The sequence below is a fragment of the Alligator mississippiensis genome, chromosome 5 (assembly GCF_030867095.1).
Source record: "Alligator mississippiensis isolate rAllMis1 chromosome 5, rAllMis1, whole genome shotgun sequence".
NCBI lineage: Eukaryota > Metazoa > Chordata > Crocodylia > Alligatoridae > Alligator > Alligator mississippiensis.
In genome coordinates, this window is record NC_081828.1 from 843,139 (window position 1) to 869,335 (window position 26,197).

The 26,197-nt window shown below is 54.3% G+C and overlaps 1 protein-coding gene across 7 annotated transcripts in view; it reads left to right on the forward strand.

The window, feature by feature from the left end:
* The window catches only part of PTPRF (protein tyrosine phosphatase receptor type F), a 409,613-nt gene that overhangs the window by 213,339 nt on the left and 170,077 nt on the right, over positions 1–26,197 (forward strand). For all 7 annotated transcript variants that reach the window (XM_059727694.1, XM_059727699.1, XM_059727700.1 and 4 more), the window contains 2 exons: positions 4,576–4,721; positions 7,952–8,093. In XM_059727694.1, coding sequence (XP_059583677.1) covers positions 4,576–4,721; positions 7,952–8,093 — 288 coding nt within the window. The remainder of the gene's footprint in view (positions 1–4,575; positions 4,722–7,951; positions 8,094–26,197) is intronic.

The window sequence follows — 26,197 nt, forward strand, 5'->3', positions numbered from 1 at the left end:
TCTTGCCTTCGTATCCCTTCCAAAATCTGCAGGAGAGTGCCGGGGACGAAGGCGCTTCCCGGCGTGCCCATCCGCCCCCAGCCGACTTTCTCCCCGCTTTGATATAAGTGACCGCGTGGGTTGCTTCGACCTGCCCGCCCGGCCTCGGCCTCGGACGCTCGGCGCATCCCCGCTGCTCGCTTCCAGCACTAGAGTAAGTCACCTGCAAGGAAAGATGCAGCCCGGACGGGCAGTTTGGGCCGAAGAAGTGAAAGTCGTTGCACAAGGCGATGAGTTCATTGAATTGTGCGGTGACAGGCGCTGCGCCCCCGGCCTGCGGGGAGCCCGTTGCTGGAGGAGCAGAAGAGGAGTTTCATTTCGGGCACGCACCCGGCATGTCCCCGGGGTCTGGCGCTTCGAGTAATCATCCCGCTGGGAAGACGGATAGCAATCGAGAGATGGGCTCGCTCTGAAGTGGGCCCGGGCCCGGTCGGGAGGTGACGGCAGCCAGCCATCCTCATCCTCTGCCCTGCCTTCGGTCACTCCGCGCTTTCCAGGAGCTTGTCTCTTGGGCGCAGGTTTCCCAGGCTCGCGCTTATTCCAGAGGTAAATCTTTCTGAGAAACTCTGAATTAAATTGGTTCAATTATTCCTGGGCCCGGAGCCTCGGAGAGAGTATGTGAGCAAATGTTTTAATAGAGCCAGAAAAAAATGATTTGCAGTTTTCTCAAATAATAAATGATTTGGTTGTAAACACTTCAGACTTGGCAGGTACATAATCCTTCACAGGGACCACGGCCACTTGAATTTGAAGGAAAAAAGGGAATCTTTCGGTTCACAAATTGTATGCAAAGTATTTGCAGGACATATCTTTTTCCTGCTGTTTCTTGCTCCCCTAAGGGTTGCGTGTTCAAAGCGGGTTGAAATGTGCTGCTTGGACCTTTGCCTGGCTCTTCGCTGCTGGTTTTTGCCTCCCCCCGAGACTCGCCTAAATCTCCTCCCTGCAGAAGCGGATCCAGTGGGTCCATTGACACAGTGCGGGTAATTCGCGTTGTGTTCGTACAGACCCACTGCTTAATAGCTCGGTTTGGCGCGCGCACAAGTGCGTTTCCGTCGGCTGTCGTTGCTGTACGTTTTGGGAGTCGTTGTACTGCTCATCTATCGGTCTGTAATCATAACTGACATCCTCGCAGCCGGGACACGGGGGCCGGGGTTGGTTTGTACAGTCCTAACTGATGGTTTCCTGGCTTTCAAAACTTTACTTTTCTTTATTGACAAATCTACAGTTCTGTTTGAGCACAATGTGCAGTCACATTCCCAAAACCGAGTCTCCGGGAATGTCTTTTATATAAAGAAATGCATCTGGGACCCTTCCCTGTGGATGTGGAGGGTTGCCAGAGATCGGTGTTGCTCGGTGAAATGGGTAGGGGGAAAGATTCATTACAACATTGTAAATGCAAGCTGATCGAGGCAGTGGGTTTTCCAGGTTTTACTACCTGAGAGAGCCCAATTTCCTTCTGTTCTTTCTTTAAAAGTATTGATTTTTTTTTAAACATACAAAAATAAAATAAGTCCTCGGTGCATGCTGGCTGGGGAGGAGGCGTACAAGGCAGTACATAATTGCACTGTACTCTTCAAGGAGAGAAGTTTTGGACTCTGCTGTATTTGCCGTTTAATAAATTTACACTAGTTTACTTGCATCACAAAGTAAATAACAGAAAATCAAAAAGAACAAATCAACTGCAGAAATCCAATACAGACAAATCAACTCAGCTCACTGCATTGCAAAACAGTCAATCACGCCGCAATCACCACCGGCACGAGCAGTAAATCAAAGTGTCGCTGGGAGAGATGAGCGGGCTGAATAAATACAGATATATGTAAATATAAACTAACCGGTAATAGATGTGATTAGAGATATTTCAGTATGTGAAATCAATGCAAGCTAAGCAGCCACAACTGATAATTACTCGGTGTTAAGGTCAGGACAGCGTCTCTGCCACCAACTCTGCGCGTCGGCCATGGTCAAGTTCTCAGGGATGGGGTTTGCCGAGCGGGCCCTCGGAGACCCGTTCAGCACGTCCACGTAAGCACTGCCGTAGGATGGCACGCGGGGCCCGCACGGCGTGGGCTTTCTGGGGCAGAGCGCATCCTGTTTCTCGGAGAGCCACGGTGGCCACGTGATGCGTGCATGGAAACTGGTGGTGCTTGGATCTTCTCTTCTTCCTCGACTCCGCTTTCCACGGCCAGGCTTGGCCTGCTTCTTTCCGCCGAGAGCTTGTGGAGGGAGGGGGCTGTAGGGACCTGCTTGTCTGAACAGCGCGGGCTCCCGGGGACGCCTTTTGGACACGACGGCCACGCAGAAAAGGACGACAGTGGCAGGCCACACTTGCTCTGTCGATTGTGAGTCTCGTGGAGCCGTGCGCGTCCCGGTCAGAGGGTTGTGGCCACCCGTGCAATCTGGCCGTCCGTGCCGGGTGGGGACCACCAGCGCGTCGGGCGGGCTTGCAGATGGCCGTGCCTCTCCTGATGCCGCGCACGGGCTGGTGCGAGTGCCTCGGGGCAGCGCAGGGAAGCCGCAGCCGAGCGGCAGATGTTCCTCTTTGCTGCTCTCCGTGTTACGGACTGCCAGCGAAGGAGCCCGGGTCCTGCGTTTCGCCGGGCTTGATGCTGGCAAGCAGGTGTTTGTCGGGTGCCGCGGTTCCTGCCTGGGGAGCGGTGCATACAAAAGATTAAGGCGGGCAGTGGGTTGGCCTCGTTGCACGGCGCTTGCCCTCCTGACTCCCCGCTTCGGGCCTCGCTGGCTTTCCCGGTGCAAAGACTTGAAGGGCAGCGTTGGATCGGGGAACGCTGCTCGATGCAGCCAGCCTCCCCTCGCCATTCCCCGCGTGCATGACAAGCTGGCAGAGCAAACGCTTGGGGCGGGAGGAGAGTTCAAACTGATCCTGGACGGACCGAGGGGAGGTTGTCTGAGGAAGGGACGGGGTCTCACGGCTCTCGGCGCGGCCCGTGGGAAGCTGCCTTCAGCTGCTGGATGTCCTTCCCCTTGCGGGCAGAGCGGTTTGGGCCTGATGCTCGGCTCGGTCTGGGGTGTCCGCACAGACGTGCTGCCGGGCTCTCCCTGGCCCCGCACGGCCCCCGGCAGGTCGCTCCGCGGGGCACGGCACCTGCGGTACCGGGAGAGCCCGCGGCTTGGCTGTGGGAAGGAGGCGGCAGGGGAGCGTGCTTTGCAACGTGCCGGAGGAAGCCTTCCCCGGCTCTGCCGCAGAGCCGTTCCTGCCCCTCCGCCGTCGCTGGGCCTCGGGCGCCGCGTGGGAAGGGGCCGGCGGGGTCGGACTCCGGGCCCTCGCCGTCCTCTCGCTCATGATCGAAGCGCCGTCTCTCCCCCTCCGCTGCTGTCGTCGCGGAGCCGTTCCTGGCTCCCGAACCTCATCCCTCCGTTACCTAGAAACTTGCCATTTCCAGCCTCAATTTATTCATGGCTAGTTTGTGCTGGTCTGTTTTTGTGCCGGCATTCGCCCTGGCGTGCTCGCGGAGAGCCCTTGCGTCCCCTTTGGCGAGGCCGCGCTCCGGGGCCAGGCTCTCCGCTCCCCGGCGCTCCCCTGCACCTGCTCCCGTGTCTGTCCCGAACACGGACTACCCCAGACCTGGGTTTCGGCCCAGATCTCGCCCGTGCCTCATACTTGGAGTGAGGATCACGGGCGTGCGCACGTGTACGTAAAGTTGTAATGTTTTGAGAAATAAGAGCACGTGTGCCCCAAGCTGTCCCAGCCAAGCAAAGCAGCATGCGTCTTGCACAAATCCCTACACAGCAAAGTGCTGCAATATCCTGGAAGACAGTATCTGTCTAAAAAAAAAATGAACATTATGTTCAAACCAGATAACTAATTATATCGACCTGCAGCTTAGTCATATGGGTCCAGAAAACAAAGCCATATTTCATGAAACTTCCTGTATCGATCACCCGGCCGGTACATTATTTTTCCATTTTTGCTGAGTCACTCAGGCCTGAATGTCACTTTGGTTTCTGCGCCGACTTCCAATTTTAGCTCCTGGTCTCTTCCCAAACGCACGCCAGGCCGCGCGAGGAGATGTGCGGAGCGTCGTGCAGACCAAGCCCGACGTGAAACGCGCTCGTAACTGTGCGTTAACAAGACCTCCCGTTAATCTGCCGGTTAGAGTCCAAAGGTTCCCGGCCTGGCAGTTCGTGCCGCTGTGCTCTCCCGTTTGTAGGCGTGGTTTTCTGCGCTGCTCTGTAGCATGCAATGATATGAACACAGGGTAAACTTGGAAACGTTTCACTTACACAATAATGCAACTTAGAGAACAAAAATCATTTAAATTGACCTCAAGTGTAAAAATCGGTTCCACTTTGTGGCCCGTGCGAGTTGGTGCGGGGCAGGACGGCCTGCCTTGCCCTCCCAAACAGCCCGGTGGGGAAGAGGAAAGCCCGCGTGTTCGGGGTGCATTTGACTGAACTCGTTAAAGCCGGTTGTAATAGAAACGGTGTCGATCTGTGCGTTGAGCGAGCTCGGCGCGCCGTGCTCTTGCAGACCCTGTCCAGAGTGCCTCACCTTGCGCTGTGGTTGTCTTTCAGGCAAGCCAACCTTTATGAAAGCTCCCGAAGATCAGATTGGGATTTCTGGAGGCGTAGCCTCGTTTGTGTGCCAGGCAACCGGAGAGCCCAAACCTCGCATCACATGGATGAAGAAAGGGAAGAAGGTCAGCTCCCAGCGCTTCGAGGTAATGCAGCGATCGGGACCCCGCTCTGCAGCCGGCCGGGCTTGGCCGCACGGTGACGAGCGTTACGGTCTAGGGTGTCTTCAGTCACCGCGTGGGAGGGCAAGGGAAAGGGTTTCCTTCCTTCAGCAGCTCCAGCCTTGCAGCAAACATGGCCCTGGGTAAGCCCATTTTTTGGCCAGGTGCACCGAGTTCCTGCCTTGGGTGGGAGCGCAGTTCAGCCCTGCACCCCGGAGCACGTGGGGCGTAACGACTGGCCCCGGTGCAGGTGGGCGGAGGTCTGCTCTGCTCCTGCCCCAGCTGAGCCCGGTGCCCTGCCACGGGATGCCCCCGCTAGCCCGGGCTCTCAGGAGCTAGCAGTCGGATGGAGGCGGCGTGCGGGGAGAATCGGGTTTCCCTGGAGAGCTCAACTCGGCGAGGGAGGCGAGCAGGGTTGCCAGCTCTGAAACGCTTGGGGGAAGGGACCGTGGTTTGGGCGGGGGGCGGTTACGACGTGCCCCGTTTGGTTAACGTTTGGCACGCGACCGGGGTTTGAGCGCTGCCCCGGCTCCTGCCGTGGACCGCCGCCCTGCCCCTCCGTCCCCGGGAACCTGACCCTTTTTATCCCAACCCCTTTCCTCTTTTGACGCTTTTGCTCTTCTTGCTGGATCTGGGGTGACTTCCCTGACCAGGGACCATTGATTTAATCCCCGATTTTAATCATGATTTAAATCAGCCAGCAGGAAACGGTGATTTAAATAATCAATGTCGATCTTGTTTTGCATTCCTAACCAGAGGCTGATTTGCAGCTAAAGCCACATCTGCACCGAAGCTTACTGGGTCCAGCCCGGGAGCCCACACACACACATTGCGCTGTCCAGGACAGGCTGTCTCCTAAGCCGGAAGCAAGGCAGGCACATCTGGATGGCACTGTGACCAGGCCAGCCAGCGCTGGGACGTGCTAATCAGCCATGTCACACAATCCGTCTAATCAGCCTGCCCAAAGAGCGGCACAGATGGGACTGCCCTGCATCTTGTTTAGGGCAGAGCCTCTCGAGCACTTGGAGCCGGAGGGCAGCGCTGTCGGGCACAGTCTGCTTCCCGCACAGATGTGTCCCGACTCTGGCCTTTACACTAAACATGTCGCTGCTTTTGCTAACGAGGAGGGACAGGCTAGCTCTGTGTGCCTGTTGCTTTAAGGAGCCGCATAGGGCAATAGACACTTATTCAGTCTTAATTTTTCATGTTGATTAGATTAGAATATGGTGGATAAAGCATTTTTTTGCTGCATGATTGATCGTTAATTTCTTTTTTTCCTCATGATTTGTGTCAAGTTGGGAATTAAAATGTAATTAAAATGCACAAAAACATTTAAAAATAATAGCTAAATAAAACCACCTTATGTGCCACGTACGTAAGAAAAGATGTTTATCAAAACACGTTTTGTGTTGAAAATCGATTTATTACACGGAGGAAATACTGTCCGTAGTTAGCAAATCGAAGGGATGGTTCCTGTTTCCCACGTCGCGCCGGGTTTTGGAGCTGGTACAACTCATCCTCTCGCACCTAGCTTTTATTCCTGGCCCGGATGAGAAGCTTTCATGTTGTTTGTCATCGCCAAGAACGTCAAACTCATTGCCACTTTCTTAACTATTCATTAGCTAATACTCGACCTGAATTAACTGTGAATGGACTCCAATGAGGGGCATGTACTCGGGAGAGCGGCCGCTGCAGTCACAAGCTGATGCAGACGGGAGCGAGCTCCGGTCTCGCTCGTGACTGCCACCCCTGCAGCGGGTCAGCCTTGTTTAAAACTTTGACGCCAAAGAGTATATGCCTTAACCTTTTAATTACATGAGTTCTGTAGATTAAAGTTAGGCCTTAGTATAGGTTGTTATCATTTCAAATTTAATTTTAAAAGGGTTTTATTTTTAAAAAGAAAAAATATTTCATTCAGATTCATAGTCGGCAGGGATCTCAACAGATCATCGAGTCCGACCCCCTGCCCCGGGCAGGAAAGCGGTGGGGTCGCGCGACCCCAGCCAGATGACCCTGATTTTTTTTATTTATTTTTTTTTAAAGAACATTTTAAATCAATTTTTATTCCCTTTTCCCCATCTCATCTGCTGCTTTCTGGCACCTGAATTAGCTTTTCTGGGTTGTTCACTTTGGACATGAGAGCTTTCTTGTGACGCTATTTATCTTTCAGACTTGCCCTTTTGTCTTTCCTATTGACCCCCCCCTTCTGCCTCCGGGGGTTTCCGCGAGGGCGGGTGGCGGTCGTTCCCCCTCCCCGGTGGGTTTCCTTCCTCCCCGGGTGTGCCTCGCACAACACAGCATGCAGTGCCGCGCGCAGGAGTGAGGGGAGGTCGCTCACCGCCCGGACTTGAATGGGCTTTTTGAGACCCCCAAATAACGGAGCTGCTTTCCCGCGTCTCCCAACGAGGCCACACAGCGCGAGGAAGCGAGGGCCGTGCCCAGTGCCCAGTCCTGCTGCCCGCCTTGCCGTAGCAGTTCCAGCTCTTGCTTTGCTCGGACATGGAGCGGGATGCAGCGGGTATTGATTCTGGCCGTTCGCACGTCTGCCATGAAGCTCCCTTACAGCGTGCCAGTGGTGAACTAGCAAGGTCCCCTTTCCTCCACGGGAAAGAGTTAGATGAGTGCTGCCTCCGCCTTAGCAGGATGGGAAGCCGGCGATTTGCTGCAGGACTTGGTGCATGATGCTGGGCGGCGCGGCGCTGCGCTGCGCTGGTGTCACTGCTGGTAGCACAGCCGTTCTGGAGGACCCGGGGCTGAAAGGTGCTAAGCACCCTCGGCGTCTGTTCTCGTTAGCAACAGCAGACAGGGCTCTTAATTAGTTAATGGCTCCGTTGTAATCCACAGGCGCTTAGAGCCCTGCTCTTAAATTTGATCAAGGTGAAAGTTGGCACTAAATTGCCATCAGTGCGATTAGTAAAGCCATTAGAGCAAATATGGCTTAAGTCGGAAGATCCACATCTTTATTAGCAGGCTGATACTTCATCAAGGTTTATTGATTCATAAAGAACATCATTGGGTCTCCATTTGTTCTGGGGCTCTTCAGAGGGCAAATCCGTTCCTACGTCTGGTTTTCCTTGTTTCTCTGCACGTGAAACACCTGTTCTGTTCTGTTCTGGCAGGTGGGGTTTCGCCGCCCGGACCCTTCAGGTGGGTTTGACTTTCCGTCTCCCTTACAGCGAGTGTCAATGAAGAACTGTTTTCTTTTCCACACCAAGGTTATCGAATTTGATGATGGATCGGGATCGGTTCTCCGGATTCAGCCGCTGCGTGTTCACCGAGATGAAGCCATCTACGAGTGCACGGCGACCAACAGTGTTGGGGAGATCAACACGAGTGCCAAATTAACAGTGTTGGAAGGTAGGTGGAATCGGTCTCGTGTCTGCAGAGTATGCCAGCACCGAGGGTCCCGGATCAGCCCTGCAAGGCCGCGCTGCCTCGGTACCCTTTGCCACCATTTCTTGCAGTGACAAAAGTCGTTCTCCCTCCGGCGGTTTGCGAGGAGGAAGGAGGCGCTTTAGATTCTGAGCCTCGCTTTGAAATGCATGTTCTGCCTCGCGTGATCAAGGTGTCACGCTAACAGCTTCAAGAGTCCAGCTAAAGAGACACCTGGGTGCCCCCTTCCTTATCTTTCTCTGATTTTATGCAGTGCACATTTCCTGGGTTATCTCGAAACTGTATCTGACAGATCAAGGAGCCTTAATCTCTGTTTCTTTCTCTGCTGGATTAAATTGCCACAGTTCACACATGGGTTTGCAGGTCACACTCCAGCTTTTGCAGTCGGTATTGGAATTCAGCTGCTTTGACTTTCATTGTCGTCGCAACTTCCCAGCCTCTTTCTCCTGCTTTAGGAGGACTTTGCTGGCTAGTGAAGAGCAGCGTTGGTGTTTAATCCCTGCCTGCTGTATAATGTGGCAGTATCCCGGTGCCGTGCTCGTCAGCTTTTAAAAAGTTTTTGCATGTATGCCACGTAAGGACTGTGTCTTAAACATGGTCCGCTGCTGTCTACTTAATTATTGATTATGACAGTCTAATAATTCATCGCCCACTTTGGTCAAAGTTAGCTGTATATGTGAGTGTGTAAATATATTAGTGGTTGCTTACGTACAGTCTCCAAGTGCTTGGAGGAGCTCAGAGGCAGGGCACTCACCGACGGGAATTTTCTTTGCATTTGTCTGTGATAAAAAAGGAAAATCTGTTTTCAAACAAAGGCTTAAGCAGATTGCTTGGTTTGTGTAAACTGGGGGCTCAGGCACTGAATAATGAAAACCCGGAGCGAGGAGGGGACGGCGGCAGTGAAAGCTAGATCGCAGAATTCATCCGGAGCGCTTGCCTCGTACGTCGTCAGCAGGCTCGGCGGGAGAGGAAGGGGTGCCCAGTGGTGGGAGCAGCAGCCGGGTACGGGGAGATGGGCAGAACCTGTGCAAGCCGGGTGGTCTCCTGGCCGCGGTGCCCCCCCCCCCCCCCCCCCCCCCCCTTTGTAACGTAGGGGTGGCAGCACGTCCCCGTCTTTCAAGAGCGAGAGGGAAAATCCCCAAACAACGATGCTGGCGCCCTGGAACGCCCAGGGCCGGCTCCCTCCTCGGTGGGACGGGTGTGCTTTTCCTGGGGAAGGAGCTGGCAGGAGGGGCATCTGGCCTTTTCAGCACAGCGAGGTGGAAAATAGTTCACGGTAAATACCCTGCCTGCTCCTCCACATGAGCCCGGGATACGTAGAGCCCAGGAGTCTTTTCTCCACCCTTTGGGAGATCTGCATTTAAACTGCACAACTGGGTTTTTGCTGCTACCACTTCGTAGGGGTTGTGACTAGGGAGTGGAAGACTTGGGCAGAGCGCTCCAGCTGCGTTTGTCTGCAGTTGCCTTCAGAGAGAGACGCTCGTGGAGCTAGTGATACGGTTATTGTTCGAGGCCTCGATCCCGTTCAGCGCCGGGCGCTGCAGCGTCCTGCCCACGGAGCTCGCGGTGCAGGGTCAGGAGGAGACGGAGCTAGTGAAATGCCAGATGAATGGGGAGTGATGGGCAAAGGGTAACGCCCGCGAGCAGAGACGGGCGGTTGGCCGTGTTCATCTATAGAAGGCAGAAGGCAGCGTAGATTTGCACCTTATAGACTAAATAAAACAGAGAGAGATATTGTCTGTCTATGTATTGTGTGTGTGTTTGGAGGTGTGTGTGTGTGTATAGGTATATAAGCCTATATGTATACATATATGCACACATGCATATACATGTATACACACACAGTATATGTATTATATATATAATTTTACTCCTATATAAGTAAAAGTTGCTAGGCATATATATAAAATATAGGTTTTGGGTAATAAGTAAAAGTTGCAAGGCCTACACACACATATGTTTGTGTGTGTGTATATGTGTGTGTGGGGGGGTGCGTGTATGTATAGATCTATAGGCCCAGCAGCTTTTACTTATTACTCAAGACCCACAGACGTGGCAGCCTGACGCTGTGTCGTCTCTGGCGTTGGCACCATCCTGGCGGGCGTTTCTGGCTCCGTCCCGTTCCCACGTGCCACCGGAGCTGCCAGCGACTTGACGACACCGCACGGTTCGGAAAGGACCTGGGCCTCGTTGACAAGTTTGCAGCGAACACCGTGTGCACTACCCGGGGTCACGTCTCTGTGCGCCGGCACCCCGAGGATGGACTGCGAGAGCACAACCCTTGAGGAGGGCACTGCTGCTGTCCCCGTTGCGCTCCCCCGCTTTGTCTGCACATGCAGCTCTTGCAGACGAATGGCACCGTCATGGGCACGCGTATGGCCCCCCAGTATGCTAATGCATTTATGATGGACCTTAAAGTCCGTTTGCTCTGCAGCTTCCCTCTCGTCCCCCGATATACCTAAGGTACAGTCCCAGCTTGAACACCTTTGGCACATTGTGGATGACCTTGGGTCCCACAAAACCAGGCTTTTCCTTCTTGAGCTGCTATAAGGGGCCATTCATACTGAACTCTGTCACACAGCTCATGTGGCTGTCTGCAGCCTGGGCACGCACCGCGTCTTCTCCTCCGTTGCACATGAGAATCACGGAGCCCGTAGGAGGCTCTTCTACAAAACACAAATAATGACTGTTTGCTCTTAGCTGAGAGAAGCAGGGAAATTGCATCCCGGAAGGCAAATGTGCAGCAAGTTCTGCGAGGAGGACGGTTTGGCATGGAGCGGCTCTCCTGGCCCTGTCTGCGCGCATGCGTGCACGTGTGTGGGCACTTGTGTGCTCGCCGGCAAAGTTAGGAGCTTGCCAGGCCTGGCGGAGGAGGCCGGGGGCCTGCCCTTTGCATTGCCTGGGCCCAGGGGAGCAGGCAGGCTCTGTTCCTTGACAGCCAGTGCACAGCTCGTGGTGCCTGGGGCAAAGACTGACAGCTCTTCCCCCCCCCGAGACTTCTCTACGTCCCCATTTTCCAGCCGTGTCCTTGCCCTTCTGCCCTCGGTGCCCCTCCGTTTTAGACGCCTTCCCCCACCGCGCCGAGCGTGCGTTGCAGGAGCTGCGTCTGCCTGCGGGAGCCGACCTTTCCACGGGACCCGCTCCTCTCTGCTCGGGGGGCGTCGAGATGGATGCTGCGGGCTGAGGTCGCATTGCCCAGCCGCCCCGAGAGCGCTGCAAGGCCCAGACTCTTCCTCTGCGTCCTCTGCCACTTCTTCCCCAACCAGCGCTCCACCAAGCTGCTAGGAAGCGGCTTGTTTTCATGAAACCCTGTTTTTTCAGGGCTATCAGTGGAGTTTAGTGTTTGTGCCTGATGGCAGGGGTTAAAGTAACTTATAATTGGTGTCAGGTGGAAGTGCTTAGTGGTGCAGGCCTACCGCCTTCCCTTTCAAGGACTTGACTAATGCAAAGATCCCTGGTGCAAGCAGAGCTCTGTCTATCATAGATGCTCTCATGGTCACATGCTGCTAAATACACAGCACTTATTGATTTTACATTAAAATCCTTTGTAACAATAACTTTCAGTGCTTCTTTACAATCTGATCTTTCGAACCCGAGCCTTAGCGTGGAAGCCAGAAGTTCACAAACGCGCCGTCAGGGTTTTAGCTGGCTGCTATGATGTCCGTGTAGCAGATTAATCCGGAGCTTTGTTTGATTTATTTAGGTTTCTGCTGCGTGTTGTGGCTCAGTGGCACGTTGCTCCTGATTGCTAACTTACTCCGCTCTGCCAGAGCCTCGTCTCTGCCCGTCGGAACCAGGACTCTCTCGGGAGGCGCGTTCGGCAGCCGATTGCTTCCTGCCGCATCCTTCGTTCCCTCCTTCCATATCTCTGCTTTTCTCCTCCGAACGCGCAAGTCCTGTTTGTGAGCAGAGCTGCATGCACTTCGTGTAATTGAAAATTATTTCTCCTGTTGATAGGGGAAGAGGTAGACATGTGAACACCTCTCCGTCTCTTTTCTCCTGGGCAGCTGATAAGCTGAATTATGTATGAGTCATATTGAACATTTCTGTCTTTTTCAATTATGACCCGAAGCAGCGCAGAAGTACTCTCTCGCCGGCCTGGCAGAAGGGTGAGAGCAGAGCGAGCGGGGCGGGTTGCAATCAATACGCTGACACGCGTTCCCAGGAAGGCTTTGGGGACCATCAGTGGGCGCTCTGCGTCACAAATTAATAAATATATTATTGGGTTGTAATGCTCAGCATTACATCAAGCATTACAGGCCTTCCTAAGCAGGTGATTATGTGAAATGTAAGTAGGGAGGATGTGCCTGTGGGAAGAGTTTGGCAGCCTTTCCCGGGCAGAAGCAAACCGTGTGCTGGAGTCTCCGTGCAAACGCTCTCCAGCAAAGCCCTCGTGTGCACAGCGGCGTGGCGCGGAGGTCATCGCGTCCTCCTTCCGTCTCGTGTACCCGGCAGCCTGCATCCTGGCAGCAGTCACTTACCGATTGCATCCCACAGCGGTAGGGGGAAAGTAAAGCAGGGTCCTTCATCAGCTAGCCATTGGTCCCAACGGGGACATGAGGTGGAGCTACCATCTGTCTGCCCTTTCTCCCAAGAATTTGGGACCAGGACAGTCCATTGCAATTTGGATTCACGGCCTTGATTAGGGTGGCAAGCCCTCGCCGGCCCCTGATCGCGCTGCAGCGCAGGGCGTGCTGTGCCGTATCAAGACAGCGCTGGATGCGTGTGCTTGGGGCTCGTCTTTGTGGGAAATGGCTGAAATGGAAGCCACGATCCGTTTCCAGCATATGTTCACACACGTCTCTCATGCTCTTCATCCCAGACTAATCAGCGAGCCTGTTCTGAACCGATGGACCTCCTTGCGCACCGCGTGGCAGGGCGCTGCTACGCTGCCGCCACCCGAAAGCGGGTCCCGCTAAAGAGGAGAAGCAAGACGGTTGTGGAGGGACTCCTCACTCCATTGCATTTAGTTCCCAGCTAACCCAGCGGGATCATTTTGCTTGATGGGATTTTGCTGCCAGGCATCCAGGAAGCTGTGGCTGTAACGGAGCCCTTGCTCCTTGCTCCCCACTCCTCGCAGCACCGCGAGGCCGGCGGCGTTAGGGTGGGAAGCAGCTCCGTCTCCCTGCGCCTCGCTGATTAGCGAACCATGTCATGAGTTTAATTTCTCTCGCCATCTGCCAGCTCCAGCCCAGTTCCTGGAGTTACCCTGTTTGAAGCGCTATAAATGATAAACATTTGACTGTTACAAATGATTTCTGCAGAGAGCTGGATCTCCAAAGGCCTGAAACAATATGTCCTCGTTGTAAACACTCATCTAACAGTGGTTTTGCCATTGCAATGGTAAACAAAAGTTAGCTGTGTTTAATCCTTATTTATGCTCGGGTAGTTACAAAAGGATCAGTAGGAACATTGTAGTTTGGCTCCTGCTTGTCTCGTTTGCCTTTCCATTTTCTTGCCAAGAAAAATGTCTCGGTAACTGTTATGAAATCAGAGTAATTAGGGGAGAGAAGTTGGTTCCATTTAAAAACATCTCTCGCTGTATACGTGGCTGAATATAGCAGCCCTGATGTGCGTGCTGTAACTCATTTTAAATGCAAGGAAAGTGCTTTGCTTTGATAGAAGTTCGAATTAGAAATGCTTTGCTCGTCTACCTGGCCCATGCAGCATTGCCGCCTCCTGGATGAGATCCAGGCTCGTTACCTGGCCTAGTTGTATTTGGCCCCCTCTCGTGGGAGACCACGCCGTGGTCTCGTAGACTCTGCTCTTGTTCCTCACTCGAGTTCATCGTGTTGCGCTCAAGATTGATGTGGTCCTTTGACTCGTTATGAGATGCTGGGCTAAGGGCCCTCTAATCACTGCACCGCTGAGTCTGGCGGCGCGGTGAGCTGCTCAACTCCATCGCTTGGGGAAGCACGCGAAGGTGACCGTGATGGGGTTAGAAACGGAGCCCCCCGGAAGCCTGGTCCTGCTGCGCGGGTGACAGTGAACCGCACGTTTGTAATAAAAAGGCAAATTGAGAGAATTGGCAGCGGAGGGTCCAGTTCTGAGGCCGGGAGGCTTAGTTCAGCGCTGAGACTTGAGGCTTGTGCTGGCGAGGCGCATGCTTCGCTCCCAAGCAGACAGCCTTGTGCTGCTCAGCAGTCGACTGCCTCGCGGCGCTCTGGCAGGTGGAGATAGGAGCCGCGCTGACGGCTGAGTTTCTCTGGCTGCTCATCTGCTAAAATGTCGACTGCAAGGAGGGGTCTCGAAGACGGGGGAGCGCCGGTGTCGTGATGTTGTGATCGCTGCGAATCGCACGAGCGTGGGAGGGGGGCACTGAGACCTGGCTCTCAGTAGGCAGGGCCAATCCGCGCTTCGCGTTTAAGCCGTTTTGTATTGCGTGGGTAAAAGGAGTGTGTTGTATCCCGTGTGCCGCTGGACAGCCGGCCACTCCAGGCTCTCCGGGAGGACCGCGTTTCGGCGATCCAGGTCTGGTATCTGCAAAGCACAGCTATCTCAGTTTGGCACCTGGACTCCGAGCTCCCCATCCCTCCGTCAGATTAAATGAGAAGTATGGCGTTACTTTAATAGTGTTTTTAATGATGATGGTTTTCCTGGCTGCAAACAAGAGACAATCTAGCAGTAATTTTCTCAGCTGAAGGAAGTTTAGTGTTGTCAATCTCCCCTCCAAACAGGAGAGTCAGCAGATCTGTAGCATTACGAGACCCAAACACCATCACTTCCCTCTCCTGATCTCTGTTTAAATGATTAACTAATGGCACATGACTGTATAATGGATCTGCAATGGCCGGTTCCAGCAGAAGACTGCCATGTACTGAGGTTATCAGCCAGGTTCATTCCACTAAGTTTATGAGGCAAGAAACACAGCCTTCGAAAAGTATGAAATGCAATCTCGCATAATTAATACCTGCTGAAGCCTTGGGGAATTTTGCCTTGCTATGCAGATCGTGAGGCCGAGAAGACGTCGACCTCTTTACTTTTAAGAACTCTTCTTTTCGGTCCTGAGCGTCTGCTCCCCGGCCAGCGCTCTCCTCGCTTGCCCCAGAAGTGGGATCAACCACGGGGCAGATAGGTTTGCACGTGCAGCTACCTGCGGAAAAGTGACTGTTCGAGTTCGCTCTCTTGCTTTCAGCAATTCCCTTGTGTGAATCCTGAGCCCTATAAGCACTGACTTCAATGACAAAAAACCACTTTCAGCTTCTTTTTCTCCTTTTTTGAACTTCCGTTATCTCTGCAGAGCCAATACAACCCTCTTCTTTGTGACCTGGATTATATTCTGCCTTCAGCCCAATTGCTTGCTAAATCCCGTACAGTTACAGCTGGGAGCGTGCAAATCGCCATCCCCAGTCGGACGTGAATCGCACAAGGGATCTTTGGTGGTGCGACTGCGCCGCCTTGCCATCTACATAAATGACAATACTTTTCAGTCTTCCTAAACTCTCGGTGTCAGACTCATCTTGTGCTGAATTCCAAGGGCAAATTCCATATTATGCAGGGATAAAAATTAAATCCTTTTATTAGTTTTACATATTCTGCCTTCCAGTTTCAGGGGATATCCCCTCGTTCCTGTGCTACAGGAAAGACGAATGAGATGGTTAAAGGCACCTTCTTTGTACTATTCATTATTTTTACATACTTTTATCGCGCATCCATCCTCTCTTAGGTTCAATAGCTCTGTCTGCTCAGTATCTCTCTTCCTACGGTAGCTTTTCCTTTGACTCTTGCCATTCTCATTGGCACCTTTGATCGTCCCTTATTTATGCAAAATCCTCTTTTGGGATATTGCAACCAAGACTGAACGCATTATCCCAGGTAAGTGGCACTGTGTATTTATATAGCAGCAGCAGCGTGCTATTTTCAGGTTTTCTCCTTCTCATTATGCACGGTAACTTCCTTTGCTTTTTTCACCTTCTGTGGCTGCTGCACAGAGGTCTTCACTGAACTGTCTGCAGTCATGCCAGAGCTATTTTCCTGAGGGTTACAGTTAATTTGGAGCTCAGTAAGTTGCATCAGTCGCTCAGATGATTCCTCCCAGCGCACGCTACCTCGCACTTGTCAGCGTGGAATTTCGTCTGCCGTCGTGTCGCGCGTTCAGCTAGCTTTGTCACCCCTTTGAAGTTCCTCACGCTCCTCTCTAGCCTTGACACTAAGCCAAATAATTTCGTGTCATTTGTGAATGTTGCTTTCTCACTACTTGCCCTCTTTTCCATATCGTTAATAAAGATGCGAAACAGCCCTGAGCCTCGGGCAGAACCTTCTGGCAACTGCTGTTAATGTTTTTGTGGCTGTGAAAGTTATCCCTTTGCTCGCTTCGCATCTTTTCTCCGGTTCCTGAGCCGTGACAGTCGCTCGCTTCTGCCCCGTGATGATTGACATCTCGTTAGAGGTGGGAGGGGGCCGGCGCCAGCCCCGTCTCCTGCGGCCCCAGTCGAGGAAGGCTCCCGGCGGGTGAGGCGCAGTGTCTCTTACCACAAACCAGGACCGTTGGATCCTGGCACATTACGATGTCTTCTGTGGCATCGATGCCAATTCGTCTGTAGGACGCAGACCTGGGCCGTGGGCACGGCTGAGTCCGGCCCCTGCTGCTGCGGGAACAAACGGCCTTGATCTCGTTCATTAAAGTCTCCAGCGCCACCTTGGAGCTCGTGAGGCTGCTTCCTTCGCAGAAGGATGTCGGGTCCAGCCCACCCGGCTGACCTGTCCCAGCCGTCCCCTCGTCCCTTCTGGTGCAGGGATAGTCCTTCAGCCTCAAAAGCTCTTCTCCCTCTCCCGTATGTGTGGAAATATTGCATTACCCCTTCCTCGGCCGTCATTTTCCTCTCCTAAGTAAGGACACTTCTCGTCTCTCTGGATCATCCTGGCTGCCTTCTCTGCTTGCACTTAGTTTGGGTCTGCTTTGAAGGCGGGTTTCGTGTGTTGTTCCAGACGAGGTCTCGGTAGCACCTTGTACAATGGTGCGAGTGGCTCCCTATCTCTGCTCCTCGTGGATCACGTTAGAGGCTCGTGGTCGTTCTGTGGCTGTCAGATACACTCGGCCCGCACCCTCCTCCGTCGCTTCCAGCCGACGAGTCCCTAGCTGACGGCAGAAATGCTTACGGTTCCTCGAGTGCCTGAACTAGCCGAACCTTGCACGCGGCTCAGTTTCTCCCTGTTTCTATTAGCCTAGTCCTCCGTCGGTCGGCTCGCCCGCGCGGTACCTCGACTGCACCTCCCAACGTCGTCGTTTTGGGAGCACGCTCTGCCTCTTCATGCCCAGGTCCTTCGCTAAAGTGTCTTACAACACGGCGCGTCTTGTGACTGACCTCCGAGGAGCTCCTGGAGGAGGGGAGCCGAGGGGCAAAGTGGCGGGAGCATCGTGGCGCCGTTAGCAGGTGCCAGCATGCGCCCGGGGCCCAGCTCGGCGCTCGGGTCGTCCCCACTGGGAAAGAAACGCTGCTGCTCGCGCCCGTTGTTCTGGAAGTCATCCCGAGAAACGGGCATTGCCGCCTGCCCGGCCGACTCGCAGTCACCCGTTTAACAGCTGAATGGAGATTTAAAAAAAAAAATGTAATTCTACTTAAAAGTAGCCATCTAATTAATTCCTAACTTCGGGAGACCTGAGTAATTGCATCCGTAACCCCTATTCAAATGGAAACGCAGCGTAATCCCATCAGATTTAAAGCCTACCGGTGTCCATCAGAAGCCGAAGAATAATAACTTGTTATTTCTCGTCGTGTGTTTCAAACTCAAAGACCTTTATTACTGCCTGGCTCTCTTTCAAGACGTCCCGTTCTGAGAGCGTCTGCGGAGAAGCGTAGCAACCTCTTATTGACCGATGCGCTTTCTGTAGCTCGTACGTCAGTCTTGCTGCTATCTCCCGCTGGCTGATAAAGTGAGTAGTTATTATATGTTTGTAGAGCTTTTGAAGTCTGCCAGGCTGTGGAATAGTCTCCCAAGTCAGAAGCTCATCACTCAGATCATCGGGAACTAATTGGGACAAAACCCTTGAAAATGCCCCAGGTTTCATGTCTGTGTTATCCCTGGGGAAGAAGGGACGAGGCACGGAGAAGGTGAACTCGAAGGTCTTTCCCACTGACCAAGTTCCCTTGCACTTCAGCCCGGAGTACCGTCCATCTTCTTGTGCTTAATGTTAAAGAGGCATTTGTCACGCGCTAGTTGGCTGTGGGGTGGTTTACATGGGCACGTGTACGGAAATGCAGACATTTAGCGCGGCAACGATTTTTAGCCACCCGGTACGGTGACGTGTGGGCCGCCCCGTGCCCCGTGAATGGAAGTGAGCATAAAGTTTACCCTGGGACCCGAGTGCGGAGAAAACCACGCGTGGCAGACCAAGCCACAGTGCCAGTAGCTACAAAAGCACCGGTAAACTCTGCTTATGTCCACTTCTTCATCCTGCCCTCTCGGGTCTGAGCCCCATCGTCTCTCCTCTCCCGGGAAGTTCACGTCCGCCGACGAACCGTTTCCAGAGTGCCAGGTGGAGGCTCACCGCGCCAAGGACTTGGGGAGCTGTAGCGACCGCAGCTGTTCAAAGGCCAGAGCTCTGCGTCTCTCCTTCCTGCGGTCTCTACCGGACGCGTGGAGAAGACCGTGTCCACCAGCCCTCTGTTTTCACCGTCTCCCTTCAAGGAAGGGTAGGATGCGACCGTTCTTGCTGGCCGGTCACGTCTCGGGCTCAGCTTAGCACATTGGCCGTACAGAATAAATGGAGCTTGCACGAAAGACTTGCCCGTAGCGACTGTTGTAGGGCCTCGTTTCAGCGCATCGAGCGCGGTTGCTAGCCTGAGCGCCCGGTCTTGTTGTTTCTGCCCCTTTTGTCTTTGTTTTGAATGCTGTCAGGACTGGGAAGATCCTTACAGAAACGCAGCATCCAGACGCTGAGCAGGCACAGTCGTTGAGCCCATGCCGAGGAAGCTGGTGCCAGTCCAGAGAGCTGTGGATAAATAGCGGCACGCCAAGGAATTGTGGCCCAGCTGTTGTGTTTGCATTGCTGTAGGTGTGCTCACATCCGTTACTTGTGCTCTGGTAGTGCCCAAAATGTGCAAGGCACAAAAATGTTTTAAAATACCTGCACTCTGCAGGCTCTTTTAGAAACCCCACCTGAATGTTAATCAATACATTAATCTTATATTACTAAGACAGCTTCCTCCCTGTCGTGTTTGCAAACTGCTGATTATTCTCTAGGAAATTTCAAAGCGTGGATAATAGAGCAGTTGATTTGTATTGGCACCTCTCACCTGCTCGGTTTCTTCCTGCCTGGAGCTCCAGAATAGCTATTTAAAACTCCTTTGTCACAAGGAAAACCAGTGAGCATGAGGTATTATAAGAACCCTCTTTTCAAGATCTTCTAGCTCCTTGATGAGCCAGGTGGAATGATGCCATGGGAAAACACTGCAGTGCATTCATCTGTCATGCTAATCCTTGGCTCTGTTGCTTCAATCCCTTTATCACATGGGTCCAGCTTGGATGAAATCTCTCTCCAAGTTCTTGGTTTCCGAGTTCAGTGGAGAAATCCAAACGCCGCTTTCGAGTGACCTCGTCGCGTCGCAGTCCTGCGAGCGCCCCGCATTGTGGAGCGGGGCCGGGGCCGTCTCCTGGGCTCTCAGCTGGGTATGCAGCGTGGCTCGAGTGACAAAAGCTGCGCTAAGCCTTTCGCACGGGGAAGCTGGTGTAATGATCTTGCAGCCACTTCTGCGGCCAGTGGGGTTGTGCAGGACGCATTGCCCCTGTTGCATACTTCTTCCAGGCCCCGCTTTTTGCTTTGCTGGGCCTCTTCCTTTCAGACCAGGCAGAGTCGGTGTTAACCTGTCTCTGGCCCTTTGGTTTCACCGGTACCTTTATCACTCCCAACAGAGGAGATTCCTTGGAGAGGGAAGATGGTTGGCCAGGGTGTCGATGGCCAGCTGAGCAAATGCTGTCTGCTGGCCGTATTAAGCACCGTGTTACGGGAAAGGGGACGTGCTAGGGGCATGTGTGGGCCAGGAGCGTGGAATAACCAGTGTCAAGAACAAAGGCAGAGGAAACCTGCCAGGAAAAGATAGTGAATCCACGAAAGCTGGAGAAAAATCATGTACCACGTCTCCCACGCTTTGTGATTCACACCTTGTCATGAACTGGGAATGCAGAGCACGCCAGGCTGCGCCGGGACCACCTCCGTCACGCGGGAGATGCCTCCCAGATGGAGCGCCAGGCTCGCTGCTGGAAACGGTCCAAGCAAGGCAGAGGGATGATACCGTCTCTCCCAGGAGCACAGAAAGAGTCTGTCTGTGATCCCAGCTCTCTGGCAAGTCTCGCAGCTCGTGAGAAGTTCTCACGTTGGCAACCAGCTGCTCCCCCTTGGACGGCGAGCAAGTGCCGGAGGATCCCTCGGTGACGTGGAGCCGCGGTCTCGGAGGCAGTGGCCTGGTCCTCGCTCTCCTGGGGCTCGGCGGATGCAGCCCAGCACGAGGCAGAATCTGCTGCGGGCACGTTTCCAATCGCTGGCCCGAGGGGCAGGTTCAAGCTCATCCAGTGCTAATGAGGAAATAGCCACTTTGCTCGCGTGGGCGAAGGCTGCGGGGATGATCCCAAGCGGATGCATCTGCAACCTGCTCTTCCCAGCAAAGTGACTTGGGGTCCTGAATTTGATGTGGCAAAGCCGTGTAACGCTGGTGCCGCAGGGGGTCCAGCCCTTACCTGCAGCAGCAGTCTTGTCCCATGGGAAAATGAAGATGGCTGTCTTTGCCGGCAGGGCAGAGAGCGTTCACCTGATCGGCACGGAGCACGCTTGCTGCCGTCGCTGCCTCTGTCCTTCACGTGCTCGTTGTGCTAACGAAGACGTTGTCGCTGATCAGATGGCTCGCATCAAGGCTCGCGTTCGGTAAAAGTGAACAAGTTCCCCTTTCCTTTACACTGCAGCTCTCTGGAGGAAGAGAAAGGAGAAGGACGCAGAAGGATTCGTGTTTTTACTAATTAGACATTAAAAGTGATGGAAGTGTTAAAAAAAACTGTAGCTGTTGCCCCAGGCATGAATTTACTAACTTTAGTTTGTTGTTCAGTTCGGTTCATTGATCTTGTCACAATTGATGTTTCATTAAGTTGTGACTGCTGTAGAAATTACAATGCACAGATGTATCTGAACTGCACATCTGGGTGCTCCCAAAGTGTTAATTATTAAAGGAAACTGCTCGGTATCCGGCCATCCTCTGTGCGCCAAGTGCCAGCTGACAGCTCCTATTAGAGGGTATGTCCCCACGGCAGGCTGGTGTCCGAGCAAGCTCTCGTAATGGGGTCAGGACGGCCCGGAGGAGCGGGATGTGTTACCCTGGGGAGAGCCTGGCACTAATGAGGCCGTGCCGCTTCCAGTAGCCAAGGTCCCCTTCCCTCCGCGTGGCACGGCATTGCCGTGTAGACGTACCCATAGGGTTACGTGGCTAGGAGCGAAGGGGTCTTGCACCCAGTCACAGCGACTGTGTACCGGGGGACGTTAGCTTAGGGCCGCGGTTCTCAACCTCTTTGGACGGGAGGTGCCCCATCACTTTTGTGATTGAGCAGCACCCAACTGCTGTCGCTATCGCGATGCTTTCCTGCCTGCCAAGGGGCAAGGGATCGGCCACGCTGGGACGAGCCCGAGCCTGCGCTTATCTGCGTGTCTGCTCGCACCGCGAGTCACCCTTCGGAGGATCTGGCAGCGCCCCGGGTGCCGTGGCCTCCTGATCGAGGGCTTGCAACTGCTCCTAGGCTGCTCCATCTGCATCTCTCCCCGCGTGACCTTTGTCCGCAAGGAGAGACCGGGTTATCTCCTCGCTCAGGCGTGCGAAGTGAGTCAGGGTCACAAGGGCTGCCTGAACCTTGGGCGCTCGGGTTTATGATTTAAGTCGGTGCTGCTGCTCGAGTTAATAGCTTCGTGATAAGGACTGGCATAGGGAGGGCAGCACCTTTTATCTCGGCGGGGTCCGGAGCCACCAGAGCAGCTACCTTTGGGCTGAAAAGCAGCAGCGCCGCTCACCGCTGCTAGTGTCAAGCAGTCGCTCGACCCACCCCCCTGCCTACTCCACATTATTTTGGGGGCTAGTCTTCGCAGGATAATCCCACAGCCTTGATGAGACGTGAACCTGTCCTTGGCCGTGTTGGCTGACAAACATCACGTTATCTCCAGCGTGGCGGGGCCAAGCTGGCACGGCTGCAGTCGTGGTCGGCGGGGTTAGTTAGCACCGTGCCCCGTGTTTTCCAGGACAGATGCCCTCTCTCCCCCGGCCCGCGGGCACTCAAAGCGGGGTGCACAATGTCACCTTTTCAGTGGGCATCCCCGGTTTGTCCTTCAATGCCGTAGATCCAGAAACTCGGCCGGCAGACGGAGGGGTCGCGCTTTTGTCGTCTGACCTCGTGCGTGCCGAGTCTATGCCATTCTTTCCCCAGAAGCGGGATTAAAACGCATCTCTCTGAAAGAGATGCAATGTCATCGTGAGGACTCCCAGCGACGGCGCGGTCACTGCTGCTCCTGCGAGGCTGCTGCAGTGTTTAATTACCCTCACAGCCAGGAACTTGCATCTTATTTCGAGTTTGAATTTGCCTAATTTCAGCTTCCAACTATTGGATCCAGTTATCTTGCTGCTGTCTGAGAGAACGAAGAGCTGCCGCTCGGTGGGAACTCTCTTCCACACGTGACCAAGTCATCTTTTCAACTCTCTCCTCAGTAAGCCAAATTGATTTCACATTGCCTGGCTTGTGTCCTGGCCCCTGGATTGTTTTTGTGGCCCTCTCTTGAATTCTTCTTAGTACTTGGATGCTCCTCTAGCGCTTCCCAAACTTCCCGCCAGAGTCTGGCACGATTCTGCTGTTGTGGCGTGCCGTGGACGTGGGCAAGAGCATCCCCCCGCTTCGCCTGGATGGTCCCCTTGTCGTGCCAAGGATGGCGTGAGCTCAGCTTTGCACGAGGGCTCGCGCTGCAGCCGGTTCAGAGTCGCTGCTTTCCCTTCTCCCTCTCTTCGCTCCCACTGCCTGGTAACTGCCGGAGGAGCGAAGTCGTGACGCACGCTCCTCCAAGGAGTGCCTGCTTTTCAGGGGGGCCTTGGTCCATGTACGCACGGGACCACATGATGTGGGCGTACTCGGAGCAGGGGACCAGGACAGCGTTCCTCTTGTCTCACTTTTGGCTGTATTCAACTGCAGCCCATTGTGCTGTCGCCCCTCGATGGCACGGTTCGGTTCCCTCTGGGACCGCAGCCCGTGCTCGTCCCTCACCGCCTCTCCCGTCTGCCAGGATCCTCGGGCAGGGACTGCAGCTCCTCGTCTCATGCTACACCAGCTATGGGGAGTGTTGCAGTGACCCGCGTTGAAACGGACCCAAGATGTTTGAATTCCCTCCCTCTAAGGACAGCTCGCTGGGTCGTTAGGGCTCGCCTTGTCTAATGTCTGGCAGAAGCACTCGTGGAAGCACGGACGGCAGCCAGGGCTGCGTCCCATGGCTTGCGACGTTTCCTACGTGCTGAAAGAGAGCGGGGATCGCATGGGGCCGTGCCTCTCGGTGGCTGCCGGCGGCCCCTTTGAGGAGGGGAGCCTGCAGCCGCCGACAAGCGAAGGTCCAAGCTAGGTGCAAGCTGAACCTCCAGCCTCCCTGTGCCGAGCCGAGCCGAGCGCCGGAGACGTCAGCAGTAACAGGGCTCCGAGCCAGCCGCGGGCACCTCTGCATCCTGCTTGCCGTGGCTTCTAGGCAGGGCGCTGCGTGGATGGGCCGCCTCGCGTCCGTGGTCACCCAGCTGGACTTCTCCGTGGCCCTTGACACAGCTGACCAGCAAGGGCCAAATTCTAGAACAGGAGGTTTGTGCCTTGTCCACTGAGATGGTCAACTCCTTGGGTTAAGGACAGTTTCGTACGTGTCCGCACTACCCGTAGCCCAGCGGGACTGTCCTTCCTCTTGAGCCCCTTCGACGATAACTGCAGCACAAGTATTAAACGGCGGTGACCCGTGCCCTCTCTCCAGGCCTCAGCAGGGCCACCCAGAAATGCCTGGAAACGGTTCAGGTCCTGTCTGGATGCCGCTCACCTGTACCCCGTTGTACAGACGGCGCCCAGCTCTGCCCGACCTTTACATCAAACATTTAGCGCCGTCCCGGAGCCGGGTTGGTTGAAGCTCGAACGGGATGGATCCAGTTGGATCGCGTGCCGCCTCTCGTATCTCTCTCTGCCGGGGGCATCTGCTTTCCGCCTGCGAAGTCGGACTCCGGCCACTTCTGCTGGAGGCCGCGTTAGCCGCAGTGGCAGAAAGCGCTTCCTTTCATCGCCGCTGCACCCTGTCCCACCAGGTTGGTCTCAGCGGGGCACGCATTAGTGTTAGCAACCTCCGGGCTTGGTTCTTGCTGTTTTTTGGAGCTGAAATCAGGCTGCAGACCGGGAAAGCATGCGGCTAATGCACAGCACAACAGCCGTCTTCTTGGCACCTCGGCTGGAGCCCTGGAGCCAACCCGTTGCCTCTGGTGCTCCGCTCTCTGCATGGCTGCCCATCACATTTCAGCACCCAAGCAAATGCACCTGGCCTAACCTGCCAGCCCCCGTGGGGCTGTTTGGAGCTACCCGAGATTTCTGTCCCTTGCTCTCTCCCAGTTCAGATCCATTCCCCATCGCTTCTTGGAGCGGCTCGTTCTGGACCGCGCGGGAGACGCGCCTCTGGCGTTACCCCCGGGTACAGCTGGAGCTGGTTCAAGAAGTGACTGAAGCTGAGCCCATGTGCATCATGCACGCTACCTCTTTCACCCATCCCTAATTAACCCTTTTCAGAAGCCCTCTTTGTGCGTGCAGCCAGCTATTTAGTGACTAAAAAGTGGGGCGTTAAAAAGAAAAGCAGTAAGTGTTTAACAAAACTGTCTGGAGCATAAGTTAAGTCACAAAACTTGACAGCTCATCTTCTCCAGCTTCCTAACAACGGTGTCACTAATATTCATCCAAGCATAGAAGTGAAATGCCTTCTCTTATCACTTAACCTTTTCTTTTATGGTGCACGCTTAAAAAAAAATGGCAAGCAGCCGCGTGCGTTAGCTCAGCGCTGCTATTCTGAGGCTGACAAGCGTTGTTTTTCTGGAGGTGAAGAATGAATCTGCACAACGTGCGCATCACCTAGCAATTAGGCGTCTCGTGCACGTTTCAGTGTAGCCAGACGTGACGTGCCAGATTCGTGGGAACCGGACCTCCGTGCCAAAAGATGAAGGATGAACTTGTCCTCGTTGTCACGTTAATTGCTGATCTTCCAGCTATCGCGGAGGAGTAGGTAGCCCGGCCCAGCCAAGGACCTGTCTCTGCCTGACCCGCCGGCAGGAGTTATCCCATGCTCTGTAGCTGCGCGGGCTGGAGGGTTTCCGTTGAGCAACCGGCCCATGTGACGCTTTCAGCATTTTAAAGGTTATTTTGACATTTATTGTAGTAGACCATTTTATCTTCAAGACACTGGTGACAGATGTGTCTGAAAAACCCTGATCTCTGGAGCTGAGGATGCGTGGTTAACTGCCGGCGTCCCTCCTGTTACGGCTGAACTAAACACAACAAAGTTTGGAGGTTTTAACCTGGGGGTTGGTTCTTAACCCGACACGGGAAGGTGATGAGAGTAGCGGTAACGAGCACTGCTTCCAGAGCCAGCTGCTGCTGGCTTTCCACTGCGTACCATTTTAACGTGCAGGCCTGCAGACAACGTAGTGTTCGTCCAAAATCAAGCACCAACCTCTGTCTGGTTGACAGGTTTTCTCTTCAGTCCACTGGCCGGCTGTCAGAGCTGACTTCCCCTGCGCTAACGGAGCAGCAGCGGTGTACGAACCGCTGGCGGGTTGGATGGTTACAGAGCCACGCTGGGTATTAACGGGGAGCTGTCCACGGGGCTTGATGCTGCTGCTTTTCGGGGAGGAAGGGCGGTGCCGTGTCTGCGACAGCTTCCGTCGTTTGGGTGCGTTTAGTCGTGTCGGGCGGTCGCACAAGAGCCTGCCTTTTTCAGCAGGGCCGTTTGTGTGCACCAGCTTTTCGAGCGTCTTTGGACTCGTGGAGCAGCGAGAAAGCGCCCGCCAGCAGTACCCGTGCCCCCCGGGTTTGACAACGCTTGCATCGCA